The sequence below is a fragment of the Erinaceus europaeus genome, chromosome 9 (genome assembly GCF_950295315.1).
Source record: "Erinaceus europaeus chromosome 9, mEriEur2.1, whole genome shotgun sequence".
In the NCBI taxonomy this organism is placed as follows: domain Eukaryota; kingdom Metazoa; phylum Chordata; class Mammalia; order Eulipotyphla; family Erinaceidae; genus Erinaceus; species Erinaceus europaeus.
The window spans coordinates 52563175-52582583 of record NC_080170.1 but is presented as its reverse complement, the minus strand read 5'-3'; the positions used below and the strand labels follow the sequence as shown (position 1 = coordinate 52582583).

The following is a 19409-nucleotide window of genomic DNA, read 5'->3' as shown; positions in this document are numbered from 1 at the left end:
CACTAAGAAGCCACTGCTCCTGTTGCCCTTGTTGTTACCCTTGTTGTTGTCGTTATTGTTATTGACATTGCTGTTGGATAGGACAGAGAGAAATCGAGAGAAGGGGAGAGAAAGACAGACACTTGCAGACCCACTTCACCACTTGTGAACCGACTCCCCTGCAGGTAGGGAGCCAGGGGCTCAAACCGGGATCCTGACCCCGTCCTTGTGCTTCACACCATGTGCTCTTAAGCCGCTGCGCTACTGCCCAACCCCCCACCCTAAGTGGTTTTTTAATGAGTTGGAATCACTCTATCAAGCTGCAATGACTTCTCTTTCACTGCTCCTTCCTTTTCTGTTTTTGCTGTTCTTTAGAGAACTTTTCTCCCTTACTATTTTTATAACTGTTTAATCTAAGCTACCTTTACTTCTTTTTTTAGTTGAGCATTTATGCCATTCCTGGATTCTTTTTTTTTTTTTTAAATTGTCACCAGAGTTATCGCTGGGGCTTGGTGCTGGCACTACATATCCACCAGCAGCCATTTTTTTCCTTTCTATTTTATTTGCTAGGACAGAGAGAAATTGACAGGGGAGAGATAGGGAAGGAGAGAGAAAGATAAACACCTGGAAACCTGCTTTACTACTAGTGAAGTGTCCTCACTGCAGGTGAGGAACAGGGGCTCAAACCCTTGTCCTTGTGCACAGTGTGGGTAGGTATCCTACTGCCTGGCCCCCAGGTTAACATTCTAACTAGCCCAGTTTGAATTGTTTTATTGCCCTATTTTAAAACCTGCCAGTTCTTTACTGGGACAAGGTTTTTATTTATTTATATATTTTTATTAAATATAATTTTATTAGTGGTTTAACAGTGTGATTTAACAATGGTTTACAAGATTATAAGGATATAGTTCCATACTGCACTCACCACTGAAGCTCTGAGTCTCCCTTCTTCTGTGAAACCACTATAATTTTTACAAAGTCTTAGAGACAGTTTAACTATTCCTTAAGATTGTGTGTTTCACTTATCTATTAGGCTGTTAGAAAAGACTTGACACATTTTTGCATAGAGAAACAGAAAAATGGGGCCGGGTGGTGGCGCACCTGGTTAAGTGCACACATTACAGTGCTCAAGGACCCGGTTTGAGCCCCCAGTCCCCACCAGCAGGGGGAAAGCTTTGCAAGTGGTGAAGCAGGGCTGCATGTATGTATCTGTCTGTCTGTCTCTCTCCCTCTCTATAGCCCCCTTCCCGCTGATTTCTGACTTTTCCTATGCAATAAAGATAATAATAATTAAAAAATTGGGCGGTAGCACAGCTGGTTAAGCGCATGTGGTGCAATCACTAGGACTAGCGTAAGGTTCGAGGTTCCAGCCCCTGGCACCCCACCTGCAGGGGAATCACTTCACAAGCAGTGAAGCAGGTCTGCAGATGTCTTTCTCTCCCCCTCTCTGTTTTCCCCTCCTCTCTCCATTTCTCTCTGTCCTATCCAACAATGACGACAACAATAATAACTACAACAATAAAACAACAAGGGCAACAAAAGGGAATAAATAAGTAAATATTTAAAAAGAAAGAAAGAAAAGAAAAATATGTCATGACTTTTCTAACAACCCAATATTTTCTACATATGAATGAGACCGTCCAGTAGTTGTCTTTCACCTTCTCTAAGCATAATCACCACTAGTTCCATTCATTTTGTAAGACAAGATGCTCTAAAAAGGGGATGGTACAGAACTTTGGTAGTGAGTACATGTAGAACTATATTCCTTTAATGCTATAACCTGGTAAACCACTATTAAATCATTAATATAACTTATATTAAATGTTCTAATAAGATGGCTCTCCTGTCCATAGTCTCTCATCATCCTTGTAAACTACCAAAGCAATCAAAGATTTTCTTTTTAGTGTTTTAGGTTCTTTCATATTCAAATTGCTTTTCATGTCCAGAATGATAAACCTATGTGTCTAATTTTTATTTCAGAAGATAGTCACTGAACCTAAACCTCTAAGGGGTTCACATTCTCATCAACTAGTCTAAATCTCCTGTGGCTTTGGCATTTTTGTTTATTTGTTTGTTTGTTTGTTTTCTGGCCTGTCTTGAAAGTGCCTTCCTGGGGCTTTGAGTACTCTTAGCCAGAAAGTATAGCTGTGTAACATAATTCTGGATTGTGTTTTTAGCTCCATGCTTTAGCCTATAGCTATTTCTTTCAGCTTTTATGGACTGAGAAAATTAAAAAACAATAACGAATATTCCTTCCATAGCTCTTTTATCTCTTGAACTTCTAAATCTTAAATTTCCTTTATACTTTGTAATTTCCCAAGAGGTTGACCGTATCATCCAGCAAAAAGTAGAAATTTACAAAAAGAAAAGCCACCTTCACTCTCTACTTTGTGGTCAAGTTAGAAGGAAGAGAAGGTCGAACAGGCCCTGGGGTGGTAAAACCAGGAATTTGACTCTGGGAGAAGTCTGCTTAAAATTCCATAAAGTTTTTTTTTTTTTTTTTTTTTTTTGCCTCCAGGGTTATGACTGGGCATGGTGACTCCACATAAAATCTACCTCTCCTGGTGACATTTTTTCTTTTTCTTTCTTTTTGATAGAGATAGAAAATGAAAGAACAGGAGGGGTGAGAGAGAAAGAGACATATTTGCAGTATTGCTTCACTTCTTGTGAAGCTTCCCCCCTGCAGGTGGGGGTAGGGGGAAGAGAAGGCCTTGAACCTAGGTGCTTGCACATGGTAATATGTTTGCTCTCTCAGCTGCCACCACCTGACCCCCTTCCATAAAGTCTTAAGAAGGGGTATTCTGGGGGTCAGGTGTAGCACAGCGGGTTGAGCGCAGGTGGCACAAAGCTCAAGGACTGGCATAGGGATCTCAGTTCGAGCCCCTGGCTCCCTACCTATAGGGGAGTTGCTTCACAGGCAGTGAAGCAGGTCTGCAGATGTCTCTCTTTCTCTCCTCTCTCTCTGCCTTCCCCTCTTCTCTCCATTTCTCTGTCTTATCCAACAACGAAGGACATCAACAATAACAATAATAACCACAACAAGGCTACAACAACAAAGGCAATAAAAGAGGGAAAAATGGCCTCCAGGAGCAGTGGATTCATGGTGCAAGCACTGAGCCCCAGCAATGACCCTAGAGGGGGATATTTTAAAGAGACCATTTTCTTCCTTTTCTAACCTGGAGGGGGGTGGGGAGAGTAAAAACCCCAAAGATTTACAATTTAGTGCAAATGACCTTAAGATGTTGGACCCACTGAAAGAGACTCTCTTTATTTGGAGACCTGGAACTCCATGGAGAATGCCCTTCTCTGAGATACTTCCACATTTCTTCACTCCTTTTTTCTCTTACTGCTGCTTCTCTTTAACTAAAAGCAACAGCTAACTTACTCCCAACGCCGCTGTTGGCCTTAATCGGCCTTTCTTCCACTTGTCTATTTAAACAAACAAACAATAAACATAGATACCTGCAGACCTGCTTCACTGCTTGTGAAGTGACTCCCCTGCAGGTGGGGAGCTGGGGGCTCAATCCAGGATCCTTACACCAGTCCTTGCGCTTTGCGCCATGTGTGCTTAACCTGCTGCACTACCGCCTAGCTCCCTAGTCCCCTTCTTCTTCTAGCGTTTGCCCTCTTCCGTAGCCAGTCGACAGCGTCAGGTTGAGCCTGATGTAAAGTTTCGAGACCTCCTTTGAATCTGGAGAGGTGGCAGTCGTTGACTATGTGGGTCATAGTCTGTCTGTAGCCGCAGGGGCAGTTCGGGTTGTCTCTGGCTCCCCAGCGATGGAACATAGCGGCGCACCGGCCATGGCCTGTTCGGTAGCATTTATAGAACAAACATGGTAAATCTAGCTTAACACTGCAAGGCTAAGATAATACAGAATTGAAGTACTGGCCCAGTGCCTTCCAAGGCTGTGCAGCTCATCAATGTTGTCTTTCCCTCATTTACAAAGCTAAATAAAATAATCGAAGCACTAAGATGTATAAGTCATTTGATTATTAGTAGCATAGTATTTGACAGAAGCAAACCTGTTTAACCCTGCAACCACCTTCATAATTTTAAGAGAACTCTTGCTTACATAATTGTTAAAGCATATAGTTTTCCTTTGCATAAGGCTGTCCTGTCTAAACTGTTTACATAATAGGTTCTAGAAAGATTTTAAGAACACTGGAAAGTACTCAGAATCCACTGGAAATAGTCCTTCCTGATCTTACTGCTTTTTTCTCTTCTAACATTTATTAATTGGTCCCTTGGAACGCAGGCGGGCTTCCCTTAGACACATACCTGTGCACAGGCCAGATTAAGAACCTCCCTAGCCTGTTTTGCTCCTTCCTTTCCAGCATTTGCTACTTCACTTAGTAGTGGGTTTCAGATGGACAACATATCAAGATTTGGTTTGCCTAGCCATACCTCCCATCTTGTGAACTGGAACCTAGAAGTGAAAGTGGTGATTTTGCCAGGATTGGCATCCAATTTTCTCTCTGGCCATTTGTTTTTAGTAATGTCATGTGGAAGTCGTGTGTGTTTATTATCAGTTGCACTTAAACATTTGTGAATTTTCTGAAGATGTTTCCTATACTTAGCCTACTAGGAGGTGTTGAATAGGCAAAGAGAGGATGGATGGTTGGAGAAATAGTAGAAATGTAAAAGGATGGGTGGCCTTAGTCCTTAAGTGCACCACTTACATGAAATTTTTTAATGTTGAGAGAAGAAATACCTCTACTGCTTTTGAGATAATAGGTTCTTTCTATTCCAGTAATTCTTGATGCTGATCTCTTCTTTTAATTCAAACTACATATTAATTAGGTTTTATTTGTTTCTCTGATAAAAATTTCAAGCCCAGCATTTTATCCCCTAAAATAAATTCTGTCTTGAAATATAGTGTTAGAAACTGGAACAATATGTTTCCTTTGACTGTCAAAGACATTAGTGTTATAGCTCTCTTGCCTTTTCCCCCTTTTGCTGTGCCAGTCACATGTGGGCACTCAATGTCACCCACTGCACAGGATTAACATACTTGGAAGGTTTCTTAGCAACATATTGTTCTGGGAACCTGCTCTACATGAAATCAAGCATCCTACAGTCTCAGTCAGATGAGGAAGGATTAGTGTATTGAGAATATTTAAGGCATTTTTTGAAAAATTCACACTAAAATAAGTCTCTTAAGTAGCATGACTCGCTTTTAAAAGGGCTCTCCTATGTGTAAAAAAAAAGCTTTATAATAGTTTGAATAAAAATATATATGGTTTTATAAGAAATTCTGCAGAAGTATGTCCACAATGTGTAACTCAGTCTTTTAAAATATATAATAAAAAGGTTTATTTACTAATGAGAAGGATAGAGGAAGGGAATAAGGGCTCACTCTGACACAGCAATGTCAGGGGTCAAACTCAGGACCTCATGCTTGAGAGTTCAGTTTTTGTTCATTGTGTCCTCTCCCAGGTTGCATATAACTCAGTTTTTGGCAAATGGATCCTTTTAGAGCCACATAGGAAATTCAGGTTTGGTGTTGGCTGGTACCCACTGGTACCACAATTCAGTTGGAAAAGCATTGAAATACTTTTAATCTTGTGGATGAATAGTACTAGCTTGTACCAGGGCTTCTCACTGTCCCCTGGATCTCTGCAGTGGGGGTGGGGATGGGCAAGGGAACATGTGTCATCACTTGTAGCTTTCGGCCTTCCTTTCCCCCTAGTTCCATAGCCAATGCAGTGCAGTGTTTGCATTTTGTCTTGAGAGGCTGGTTTTGATTTCCCAAGTGTATTACCATTATGTGCAAAGAAAGCTAGAGGAAATGGAGGCTCCTAATAGAGTTAATAAGAAGAATGCTGCTGTGGTCCGGGAGGTGGCGCAGTGGATAAAGTGCTGGACTCTCAAGCGTGAGGTCCTGAGTTCAAGCCCCGGCAGCACATGTACCAGAGTGATGTCTGGTTCTTTCTCTCCTCCTATCTTTCTCATCAATAAATAAATAATATATATATATAAAAAGAAGAATGCTGCTGTTTTGTCAGCACAGGATCATGCTAATTTCCCTACTTCTATGACTGATCTTAAGGTCATGCAGCTAGTTCCTGTGGAGCCCCAGTTGGTCAGTGTCCCCTTGAGAAACCTAGGATGAGAGTTTTTCATGACAATACTCAGCAGTGTTTTTATAATTCAGTTCCATCCTAGACAATGTACACAATGTACTTACGTATTGTTTGAGTGAGGGGACATCCACTGACTATTAGACTGTCTGTCAAGTACAGTCAATGATTGAGACTTAAGTCATGGTGCAAGGCAGGCAACCCTGGAATGGTAGGAAGCTCCCTGTGTTGTTAAAATTCGTAGGCTCTTGCCGGCTGGGATAGCTTCACAGTGGGTAACAGAGACGCGGAGACAACGGCTGGGCAGGGAAGCTGTATTTCTTTATTCAGGAACAACGATTCATAAACTAAGACAAACTAATCACCAAACAGAACTCAGCTGTCTCTTTGCGGCGGCGCAAGCACTCTTTCTTTTTCTCTGGAACTCAGGAACCCTCTCACTCTTTCTTTTTCTCTGGAACTCAGGAACCCTCTCCCTTACTCTCGAACTCAGGAACTCAGGAACTCTCGTACTCGGGAACCCTCTGCAACTCTAGCACTCTCGAACTCAGGAACCCTCTCCCGGGGTTCTTTGGGGCGGGGCCAAGCAGGCCCGCGAAATTAACAGGACTCATCCAATTCTCTTGACAGGGGAGGGCTAGAACAAACCAATGTAAAGCATACGACATCCCTGGAAGGGACAGAGCTGCTCAAATAAGATGGGGCTAAGCCTAAGAGTTTGTGCTTCTCTTTTTTTTTTTTAATTATTTTTTATTTATAAAATGGAAACATTGACATTGGTACATTTCCACACATTGCCCACCCTCAGAGCTCCATATCCAATCACCTCCCTTGATAGTTTCCCTATTCTTTATCCCTCTGGGAATGAACTCAGGATCATTTTGGGGTGCAGAAGGTGGAAGGTCTGGCATATGTAACTGCTTCGTGCTTTTACTAATGAAATCTCCAGCCATATTCTAGATCATAGAAACTGTCCTCCCAGAAGCTGTAAAATAATTTTACATTTATTCTGGTGCTTTCTGTTCTCTCATTCTCTCTCACACACACACATATTTTCCAAAAGCCATATTTTAAACTTTTATAGGAAATACTGTTGCAGGCTCATCTTACATAGGTAATGTGAAGGACACCCATATGCTATTCTCAACTTGAGAATTCAACAAAAGATATATCTTCAATCTCTTAAAAAAAACTAAATAAATAAAATCTGAAAAAAAGAGAGAGGGGAGTCGGGCGGTGGCGCAGTGGGTTAAGCGCATGTGGCGCAAAGCGCAGGGACCCGCGTAAGGATCCCGGTTCGAGCCCCCGGCTCCCCACCTGCAGGGGAGTCACTTCACAGGTGGTGAAGCAGGTCTGCAGGTGTCTATCTTTCTCTCCCCTTCTCTGTCTTCCCCTCCTCTCTCCATTTCTCTCTGTCCTATCCAACAATGAATTGCATCAACAAGGGCAATAATAATAACCACAACGAAGCTACAACAAGGGCAACAAAAGGGGGGGAAAAATGGCCTCCAGGAGCGGTGGATTCATGGTGCAGGCACCGAGCCCTGCAATAACCCTGGAGGAGGAAAAAAAAAAAAAAGAAAGAAAGAAAACTCATGAGCTCTTTAAGGTCCAGGAGGTGGCACAATGGATTAAGCACCGTTCTCAAGCATGAACTCCCAAGTTCAATCCCCAGCAACACAAGTACCAGAGTGACATCTGGTTCTTTCTCCTCCTATCTTTCTCATTAATAAATAAATAAAATCTTAAAAAAAAAAAAAAAGAAGAAGAAGGAAATCCCAGGGGCTGGGTGGTGGCACACCTGGTTGAGTGCACATAACTGTTACAATGTGTGAAGATCTGAGTTTGAGCCCCTGGTCCCCACCTGCAGGGGGAAAGCTTCACGAGTGGTGAAACAGTTCTGCAGGTGTCTCTCTGTCTCTCCCCCTCTCTGTCTCTCCCTACCCTCTCAATTTCTGGCTGTCTATTCAATAAATAAAGATACTTAAAAAAAAAGAAAATCCCTCATTTCAATTCACTTTGGAATTTAAGCATTAAGAAAAGATTTTGATAGCTGAAGGAATAACATAATTTTGGTTGTCCTAGGAAAGTCTAAATGCAGACTTAGTCTGCTATGTGGAGCATATTAGATTGTAACTTGTTAATTTTGATTGGGCAGTTAGATAAATTTTCCATGATGTAGGTATTACTTTAGATACTTTATGTTGTGTCATTTCATTCTCCCAACAACCATTATGAATAAATTGTCTGACACTTGACAGATGAAGAAACTCAGATTAAGAAAAGTTAAATATCTGTTTGCCTAGGGGTTACAAAGTTAGTAAATAAATAGTACATACTCACATGCTAGTCTATCTAGTTAATCCTGTGACTACAATACTATAGTATACTACATTACATTTTACTGTACATATTTGTTTGATTTCAGAATCTAGATTCTAATCTTTTTTTTCTTCAGAAAATAGACTGTTGCCTTTTTATGATTACATCATTTTAGTGAGAAGTAGCTGAGTTGTTCAGAGGATTTTCTGTTACTGCAATATTAGCTTATAAAGCACAGTAATTATATAATTGAATTTTTAGTGACAAATTTTAGAATCTTATTTCTTTCTGATTTATTGACTTAATTATAAATATTTTTGTTGCTCAGTTTTTATTTTGTAAAATTATTTTCATTTTCAAGATTACAGAAGACTGAATGAATTTTACTTAAATGTAATTAGCAGCATTAGTATCACCGTTAAATATGCTAATGAGAAAACTGTGACATCAGGAGTATTGCAGTAGAAAGATGGGCAAACTATGACCTGTTTTTGCAAAATCAGTTTTATTGGGAAATAGTCATTTGCTTATGACTCACCTGTGGGGACTTCTTTGTAGTAATAGTTGAGTGGTTGTCAACAGACTAAGCAACCCCCAAAGCCTAGGAAATGTACTGTCTTAACATGTGCAAAAAACATTTGCAGACCTCTGCTCTGAGATCTAGAGTTCCCTCTAACTTTAGTTGGGTCTTCTCCTTTAGATTACTGGCAATCTCACTGTGCAATATATGAGACAGAATGTTTTTCCACACAATGTCTTTGCCTTACATGCTTTTCCCCTAACTCCTACAGGTGCCAACCAAGAAGCTGAAGAAATATGAAAAAGAATATCAGACCATGCGAGAAAGTCAGCTGCAGCAAGAAGACCCTATGGATAGATACAAGGTACGGAAGGCCTGGATCAGGGCACAGCCATCTTTACCCTAATGCAGAAGCTGTGGCAAGTATAGCAGTTCCTGACTGCTTAGCTACCCTTTGCCCCTGTGAAATGTCGAAATGTGTTTTTATTGCAGGAGACTCTCAACTCACCATCCATACATAATATTTCTCTTCTTTCAGTTTGTATATTTGTAGGTAACTCCTCCACCTGTTGCATTTGTACTGGGAATCTTCATAAGAAGCTGAGAGAAAGAGAGGGACAGAGAAAGAGAAAGTGGCTCTCGACTACTTTCAAAAATGAGGAAAAAAAAAAAAGGAAAAATGGCAAAGTACTGTTTTAGCTGTGCTTGATCACATCCACAAAGACTTTTAGACGGTGACCTGTTCCAAGACTGGCACAAGAGCATTTCAGACTTACCTGTTTGGGGCAAGTGTTGACAATACAAACTCAATCAGAAGGAAAAATAAAACCACAATGGTATATCGAGCACAGTGATGGTGTTTGTTGCAACATTTATTTCCACAACCTAATTTATGAGTAACTGACATTTGACTATAGATGCAGTTTTAGAATCAAAATGACTTCTGTTTAACATCCTAGCTAATTGTATTTTTTAAAATGGGTCATTGATAAAGATAGATCTCATCTGTGGTAATTAGCAACATTAAACAGTGTTGGGGAAATGCTGATTTCAAACTTATTTTTGCCTACTGAATTCTGACTCGTCAACATATTTAAACGCTTCACATTCCTACAGATGCATAAAAGTTGGTATACTAGATAAGAACATCTTGTTTTCATGTTGAATATCACCAATACTGGAGTGTCTGGCCAGGGAAGGTACTGAGAAAATCACCCTGAAATAACCCACAGTGTTCCAGATGCCAAGTCTGCCCCCTAGTTTGCTTATGGAAAGGAAGTTACAAAGATGTGGCAATATTTTATTATTATTATTTTTTAAATTTTTGTCAGAGCACTGATCAGCTCTAGCTTATGATGGTGAGGTGGGTTTGGACCTAGGACTTCAGAGCCTCAGGCTTGACAGTCTGTTTGCATAACCATTATGCTATCTACCCCTGCCCTATTTTTTTCTTTTTTTGTACCAGAGCTCTGCTCAACTCTGATTTATGGTGGGGTGTGTGTGTTGCGGGGGGATGGGGGGGAGGTTTCAACCTGGAGCCTCAAGCATGAGTTTCTTTGCATCACCATTATGCTCTCTCCCCTGCCTTGGAAATTATTGTTTTTCAAAGACAGACCTAGAAATGTCATATGATAAGGTATTCTTTTTTTTTTTTAAATATTTATTTATTTATTTTGTTGCCCTTGTTTTTGTTGTTGTAGTTATTATTGATGTCATTGTTGTTGGATAGGACAGAGAGAAATGGAGAGAGGAGGGGAAGACAGAGGGGGGAGAGAAAGACAGATACCTGCAGACCTGCTTCACCTGTAAAGTGACTCCCTTGCAGGTGGGGAGCCGGGGGCTCGAACCGGGATCCTTCCGCTGGTCCTTGTACTTAGCGCCACCTGCGCTTAACCCGCTGCGCTACCGCCCGACTCCCCATGATTAGGTATTCTAAGAGATTTTCCATATATTATTATTTCACTTGGACATGATAGTGCACAAACTGGACTATTAGAAGGAAGCTAGAGGTAGAATTAAAAGGAAGCCAGAGGTGGAATTAAAGACCCAACAATGTAGCTCACTATAGAATAAAGTGGTTCTACCTATATATCTGTCTAAATAAGTGTCTTGAGTTTATGTCACAGTACATCGTTACCGAACACTTAAATATCAACCACACATATACACATAAAAGAGATAAAATTGTGTTCATTTAGATTACATTTTAAAGTCCTGCTCTTGGTGAAAATGTTCTAGAATTAGTGGTGATATTTGCAAACCCTGTGAATATACTAAAGCCACCAAATTATATTTTTTAAGATGATAATTTTATGTGAATTATTTTTCAAAAAAAAAAAAATACCCTACAGACCCAAACAAAAGGTTCCATGAAGATTGCCAGCAAGCCTTTTCTGAACCCCCCCAGACACAACAGATTTACCTGTAGGAGAGAGAACTCTCTGTCAGACCTGGAGTTAATGATTGACTGTAGATCCTATGTAGAGTCCTAACTAAGGGGAAAAGGCCCAGATAGGTAGATAGGATGTTCCTTTTTGATGCCTATTTCTTTTTTTTTTAATTTGTTATTATCTTTATTTATTGGATAGAGACAGTCAGAAATTGAGCAGAAGGGACAGAGAGGGAAAGAGACAGAGAGACACCTGCAACCCTGTTTTACCCCTCGCAAAGCTTTTCCCCCTACAGGTGGGGACCAGGGGCTCGAACCTGGGTCCTTGCACATTGCAACATGTGCGCTCAACCAGGTGCGCCACCACCCAGTCCCTTGATGCCTATTTCATTTGTGCACACACAGACGTGCATACACATAGCCAGACATAAACGGGTAACATGTATCTGCTTCCTGGCTTTAGAATCAGTTTGTATTTGAATTTCAGTGAGCCCTAAAATGACTGCATGCAGCTTTTGTTGTATACTTTCTGTTCTTCCTGACTAGATAACAAGAGAGAGAAAATTTATTGGAAGAGAAAAATAGGACATTCTAAGCCTCTGATTTTCTTTCTTAACTTAGATTTGACAAGGTATGTATGATAATCTTTATCTGTTCTGTTTTGCTTTGTAAATGTATTAATGTCAAAGTCAAGGAAATGAAGGACAAAAGGTTGGCTAAAGCAATATAGTATGTACATTTTCACTTTTGTACAGACCCTAGGAAACACACATTCATGATTATGCAGCTCTTTCAGTGCATTTTAAAAATGTTTTTAGATATTTTATTTTAATGAGCGAGAGAGAGACAGAGAAAGGTCCTCAGAGCACTGCTCCACTCTGACTTATGGTGGTGTTGGGGATTGAACTGGAGACCTCAGAGCCTCAAGCATGAGATTCTTTTGCGTAAACATTATACTGTCTCACCAGCCCTCTTTCAGTACATAATAATAATAATAATAATCATAGCCAAGCCTTTAATCAACAGCTACCAATTTTAGAAAATGCTGTTTTCAGGAAGTAAATTGTATTCATTTGGAAAAAAATTTCCATTGATACTATAATATGTTGTACTTTTTCTGTAACCTCTACAAGTTGTTATACTTCTTGCTTAATTAAACACCTGCTTGTACAAATGTGGGTTAAGTCTTATAAGGCACAGCTAATTAATTAAGTTCACTGAATCTCCCAATACATAATGTTTATGTTATTACCTATTCTAGAGGGAGATCCTACAAAGTATCAGGAATACTGAAATTCTCTTGAGTTTGGGACACAGACTTGAGGTATCACATTTAGTATAATTAAATTTGGAATGTTCAGCTTTATTCTTGAGGTTAGATATAGCAAGTTTTTTTTTTAATTAAAATGTAGCTCGAATAGAAAATGATTCTTCCAAGTTGCAGTTTTTCTTAATGAATAATAATTTTAAAAGTAATTGTCTTTTTGTATAACTTACATTAATCTACTTAACTATACATAGTAAAACAATGCAAAAAATATTTGAGATGAAGTTTAATGGTACTTGTAGTATTTGCTATCCTTACATATTTAATAAGGTACTTTCAAGCAGTTGTCACATTTTGCTTTTCATTTGACAAGAAGTTAAAAAATTAAATCTTATTATAATTTGTTTGATAGACAAAAAATTGATAGGGGAGAGCCATAGACACCTGCAGCCAGCACCTATTCACTTGTGAACCTTCCCCTTATAGGTGAGAACTAGGGGCTTGAACCCAGTTACTTGCACACTATAATGTGTGCACACTATAACAGGGCGCACCACTACCAGCCCCTCAAGAAGTTTAAATTGGGTGGGGAAAAGGGAAATAACATAATAGTTACGCAAAAAAAAAAAAAAAAAATCATGCCTGAGACTTCAGAGTTCCAGATGCAGTCCCCTGCCCCACTGTAAGCCTGAGCTAAGTAGTATCTGTGTAGGAGAAAGGGGACTGAATTATGCTAAACTTTTTGACTGGTAAAAAGTCCTTTTTTCTTTCTGTATTGAATCATTACTTATTCAGATAAAGCAAGATAAGTGAATCCATCTTTGCAAATGTTTTTCTGCCATGAAAATAAACAGACCCTTCACAGTTTTTCCATACCACATAGACTGTTGTTGGCTTTGGAAATATTTTTGTTATGAAATAATGTGCCTGTAATGAACAGTAATAGTCAAAAGGATAGCTTCTTTGTTCAGATCATAACTTAATGACAAGCTCTGTTTTTGAGCTGATTAATAAAGTAAGCCTGTTTTTTTTTTTTTTAATCACTTCGTTGGGGAAAATGACTGTTGACATGATAGGTAACAGCAACCACATCCTCCCCCAACTCCTCTTCCTCCTCATTAGGACATTGATTCCCTGTCCCCTTCCCCTTCCCTCCCCCCTCCCCCTTCAGTGTCCTTGAATCTGCTGATGTAGACCTTATCTAAGTGAGGTTTTACCCTGTATTTTTCCTTTCTTTGTTTCTTAAGTTCCACTTTATTCTAGGGAGCCCATATTTTGTAGGTGGCAGAGAAAGCAATCAAAAACTCTCTTGAAGCTTCTTAAGCAACTCAATGAAGAAGGAACTAGGGGTTCCTGTTGACACTTGTTTACTGATTAAGTTATATACTTAACACTCTGGGAAGGTACAAATGTTACGCACACTAATACTTTCTAAGTATGTTTCTTAGTGATCTTCAGAATTCTTCCAAGTGTTTTATTTAATTCTTAGGAAGAAGCTTTGTTTCCTGTTAAAGTAGAATTACTGAGAAAATTGTCATACTCCTAAGTTTCTGCATCATCTGTAGATTTTAAAAAGTCTATTTGCTTTATTAAAGATTTGATTTATAGGGGCTTTGAGATAGCTTACCTGGTAAAGTACACATTTTACCATATGCAGGGACCCAGGAACCACATGGGAACAACATGCAAATGGAAATCACAGATAGAGCTGTTAATGCAGTATCTCTTCTCTCCCTTTCTGGCTCTGATGCTGATAGGAAACAAACAACTACAACAAAGAGTGTACTGGGAATAGTAGAAGTGCACAGGTCTGATAAGCCATGGTGGCAAAACAAAAGAAAAAAAAAAGTAAGAGATAAAGAAAGAGAAGTTCAGGGAGTTGGCAGTAGCGCAGTGGATTAAGCGCAGGTGGTGCAAAGCACAAGGACCAGCATAAGGATTGCAGTTCGAGCCCCGGCTCCCCACCTGCAGGGGAGTCGCTTCACAGGCGGTGAAGCAGGTCTGCAGGTGTCTATCTTTCTCTCCCCCTCTACCTCCCCCTCCTTTCTCCATTTCTCTCTGTCCTATCCAACAACGACGACATCTACAACAATAGAAAACAACAAAAGCAACAAGAAGGGAAACATAAATTTAAGAAAAAAAATTAAAAAAAGAAAAGTTTTTTTTTTTTAAAGAATTTATTTATTCATGAGAGAGTTAGGAGAAGAGAAAGAACCAGATATCACTCTGGTACATGTGCTGCCGGGGATCGAATTTAGGACCTCATGGTTGAGAATCCAGTGTTTTATCCACTGCACCACCTCCTGGACCACAAGAAAGAGAAGTTCATTAACAACTTGAGTTGTAGACAGTAGAAGCTATAGACTGGCCTGGGCACCAGATGTGGCCCGCTGCCAGTATTTATAGATATATATATATATATTTTTACCTCCAGCCTGCACCATGAATCCACTGCTCCTGGAGACCATTTTTACCCTTTTGTTGCCCTTGTTTTTTTTTTTTATCATTGTTGTGGTTATTATTGTTGTTGTTGTTGTGGTTGGATAGGACAGAGAAAAACCGAGAGAGGAGGGGAGACAGAGAGGGGGAGAGAAAGATAAACACCTGCAGACCTGCTTCACTGCCTGTGAAGTGATTCCCCTGCAGGTGGGGAGCTGGGGGCTGGAACAGGGATCCTTACCTCAGTCCTTGCACTTCACACCACGTGCGCTTAACCTGCTGTGCTAACGCCTGACTCCCTATAGATAAAATTTTGTTGAAACCCAGCCAACTCTTGTCTTGTTTAGGTCACTCCCCTTTGCTTAGGTATTGTTTGATTGCTTTTGCTGGATAATAGAGTTGAATGGTTTCAACAAATATCTTATGTCCTGAGCCCAAAATATTTATTATTTGATGTTCTAGTGTGTTGAAGCCTTACCTAAGGTCAAGTGAGCTATTTTGCTATCCTTTGATAAAATTTTGTTTTGGGCTTGACATTATGATTTAAAAAAAAATTCACTAGAAAGACCAAATCAGATGTATCAGCATAAAACTATTTCAAATAAAGATTGGGAAATATCACAGTGGTTTATGCAACAGGCTTTCATGTCTGAGACACTAGAGGCTCCAGGGTTAGTCCTTGGCACCATCAGAAACCAGAGCTGAGCATTGAGCTGGCTTAGAAAACAAACAAACAAACAGGGCAGAAGCACAGCGGGTTAAGCGCAGGTGGCACAAAGCACAAGGACAAGCATAGGGATCCCGGTTTAAGCCCCTGGCTCCCCACTTGCAGGGGAGTCGCTTCACAGGCGGTGAAGCAGGTCTGCAGATGTTTATCTTTCTCCCCTCCATGTCTTCTCCTCCTCTCTCCATGTCTCTTTGTCCTATCCAACAACAATGACAACAGTAATAACTACAACAATAAAACAACAAGGGCAACAAAAGGGAATAAATAAATAAATAATTTTTAAATATAAAAAAAGAATTAAAAATACTATTGTAAATATCCAGATTCTTTTTTCAAATATTCATTTACATTGTAAACATGCAAACATTCCATCTACAAATATTTGACTTTGTATGTAAAAAAAAAAAGTTTGCTGATATTTGAACACGATTGATCAACTCTTTCCTAAGAGATATTTAAAAGAAGACAAGTGGAATGTACAGTTGCTCATCAAAAGTGCTTTAGTATTTTAGAAAAAACTTTTCTCTCTTGCTCCCTAATCATCTTTGTGCCAAAAATCCACACAACACCAGACAACACTCTAAGGCACTGAGGTGAAGTTTCTAAAGCTGCCTTGTTCCCCATCATATTTTCCTTTAAGGCAGGGGTAGAGCACTTCTAACCCGGGGGCTGAGCCTGTGAAATCATTTGGTGTGGCCCTGCCAAGGCAACCACAGGCAGGACTCAAAATTCAGTAATAACAACCTTTTTTTTCATAGCAACATTGTGTTAGTTTTTTAGTTGATCATTTGGTATGGGCTGCAAATGTTGTTATAAATATCCAAATGGTCCTTGGCAGAAAAAAAGGCTCCCCACCCCTGGTAAAATTTAAGGCTTAGTTGATTTTCTTTGGACTGCCAGTTCATATTTCTTTGGTTTCTCATCTTGGGATTAATGACATTCCCTGTGCCCTTTCTGACTCCACCCAAACTTCAACTGCTAGAAATCCAGGAGATATGGAATCCAGTTTCTTTTCACATGCTCCTGCCCCACAATTTCATTGTTTACCAAAAGACGAACTGCTTTGCAAGGTTTCTGACTTTGTCATATAAGGAAGTTCCTTCCACCCGACTTTTAACAACACAGCATAAACAACTCACAAGAGTGGCTTAATTGCTTAGTAGACAGCATTTTTCATCAGCCAGCAAACTACAACCAGCAGTGAGGGGAGGGAGGAGTGCACTGTCTTCCTGAATTGAGACTTGCCAACTGGTTGCCTGAAATATCTATTTTTTCATTGAACATTCACAGTCCTAGGGAGAACTTAGAGCATTTGACCTTCTAAGGAAAACAGATCACAAATCAGCATTAACGAATGTGTTTTTGTTCTTGCCATTTCCTTGATGTGTTAGGTGTGTGATTTCACTGGATTTTTTTTTTATTTTCAATTTTCTTTGTACCTATGGTTGAAAACGGTAGTTGGTCTATGACTTTTGAGGAGGTAAGTTCTTCTTCTTTTTTTTTTATGTGTCTGTCTGTATGATTAGTGTCTGTCTGAAAAATGCAGTATCCTCCTCCCCACAGTCCCTAACCCAACTTTTCCATCTGCACATTTGTGCCACATGGAGGGAGTAGCTAGAAAGTTGTGTATTTGTTCAGATATTGTCTGCTGTGTGAGTTGGAGGACATTGCACAGTGTGATGTAGTCTGAAGGCTTTGTAAGCAGCCTCTCCTTTAGTCCCTTTAAATAGAGATGGCTATTGTTTGTTTTGGGCACAGACTCAGTCCATGTGCTGGTGCTCAAGGTCTCAGAATGCCCCTGTACTGGTGGAGGTATTAAGTGCTACCTTCAGCCCCTCTCAGGTCAGCAACCCTTGCCAGCACCTTAAAATGAATCCAGCTTGGTTCCTGCCTCCTCCAGGCCCATCAAAACCAAACCTGCTCCATTCTGATTCCAAGGTAAATGTTTTCTTGAACCAACTTGAAAAGACTGCCAAGTAAGTGTTCACTTTCTAGCAGTGTGAGCAAGTTCCTCCCAGAACATTTCCTTCTGCTATAGTTCTAGGGGACATGGGGCACTAGAGTTTCCAGGGATCCCCTCACACTTTGGAGGACGATACTGCATTTTGGCCCATGGCTTGCTTTCCCACCTGTCTGAGTGCAGAGCAGAAGTGTGGCATTTCCCACTGAGCTGCTTGCTTTGCGGACTCTGAACTGAAGCTTCTTCATAGAGCCAAGCCAGCAGGCTATTTTGCTTTCTAGGGACCCTTAGACACTGAGAATTTCACCCAAACCTCTTCCATCCCACTTTGTGTGTCTGTATGGAGACTCTCAGGCTTTGAATTATAATAGCTGTGGAAATGGGAAATCCCAAGATTCCTTCTCTTTCATAGAATACATAGTATAGACACTTTCTTTCCATGGACAACCAAGTATTGACTGGGTGTGTGTTTCAAACTGGTGTGTATTTTTAAATATTTTGAGTCAAGTGCTTTTCCACGAACATTGCATGACTTTACCTGGAGGTCATTTTAACCCAGTTTGAGCACATATTAAACTGGTAGCTGCAGCATTTTCCCTGACACCAAACTAATGTGATGTAAAGAAAGGCCGTGAGAACTTTTAGGACTCTGGAGTCTTATAATCTCAGTTTCAGTAAAAATAGTACACTTAATTCAGGAGTAGGTATTAGGGGAGTCTTAGGTCTCTTCTGTTTACCAAGAAATGAGAAAAATCTTTTCTATGACTAAGCATTCTGCCTCATGAAATATGTCCTGATGAAATTGTGCTATGTATTGCTACTTCCTGGCAAGGAGGAAATCTACTGGAAAAGTTTCCGAATCATCTTAAAAAATATTTATTTAGCTGTTTCTGGGACTTCACTGCTACAAGCTTTGTTAGATAAAGACAGAGGGAAAGGAATAGAAGGAAAGGTCACAACGAACAAGTGTTCCCCAGTGTGGCGATGACTGGGCTCAGCCTGGGTTGTCTGCATGGCAAAGCAGTCACCCTCCCAGATAAACTATCTTGCTGATCCCGAATAATTTTTAAAATGTAAGTTTTTAAACAAATATATGAATTATTCCCACAAAGCATTCTGATTCAGTATACCAGAATGAAAGACTAATTCTCCAGCCCCTACTAGTTTTTGTTTTTTTTCCCGGTAAAGATTGACAGATTCTACTTATAGATGTCTTGTGTGTTTTTTAAAAATATTTAAAAATTTTTTATGTATTTATTTTTGATAGAGACACCTGCAGTACTCCTTTACCACTCATGAAGTTTCCCCCCTGCTAGTGGGGGCTAGGGTCTTGAACCTGGGTCCTTACACACTGTGTGCACTCAGCTGAGTTCACCACAGCCTGGCCCCAGTGCCCTGTTTTTATAAAAGATATTTTAGTCCCAACTTGTATTGCCCTTTTGTAGATAGAAAAGACAGATGGAATTTGAAGGATACAGTTTGTCCCCACCATCTTGGGGAGGGAAGTGGGTTCCTTGCTGACAAGGCAGTGCTTTTGAGAGATTGCATTATGCTTGAGTCACAGAGGAAGATCTTGTATGGTTTCTGATAGCACAGGACTTACAAGAATAGAATTAAATTCCTAAATTCTCATGTTGTCATTTCATTTTCTCCAGTAGAATTGGAATTCTGAATTGCCTTTTTATTTGGGTGTGGGGGGGTGACAGATGTGTTAAACATTCACTG

At 40.0% G+C, this 19409-nt stretch overlaps 1 protein-coding gene across 8 annotated transcripts in view; it reads left to right on the top strand.

The window, feature by feature from the left end:
* The window catches only part of RABGAP1L (RAB GTPase activating protein 1 like), a 527154-nt gene that overhangs the window by 485930 nt on the left and 21815 nt on the right, over positions 1 to 19409 (top strand). For 5 of the 8 annotated variants that reach the window (XM_060197904.1, XM_060197907.1, XM_060197908.1 and 2 more), the window contains one exon: positions 9174 to 9266. In XM_060197904.1, coding sequence (XP_060053887.1) covers positions 9174 to 9266 — 93 coding nt within the window. Of the gene's footprint in view, positions 1 to 9173; positions 9267 to 9440; positions 9757 to 16875; positions 17205 to 19409 lie in introns of those variants that run through there. The other 3 variants (XM_060197906.1, XM_060197911.1, XM_060197910.1) reach the window with 2 other exon arrangements.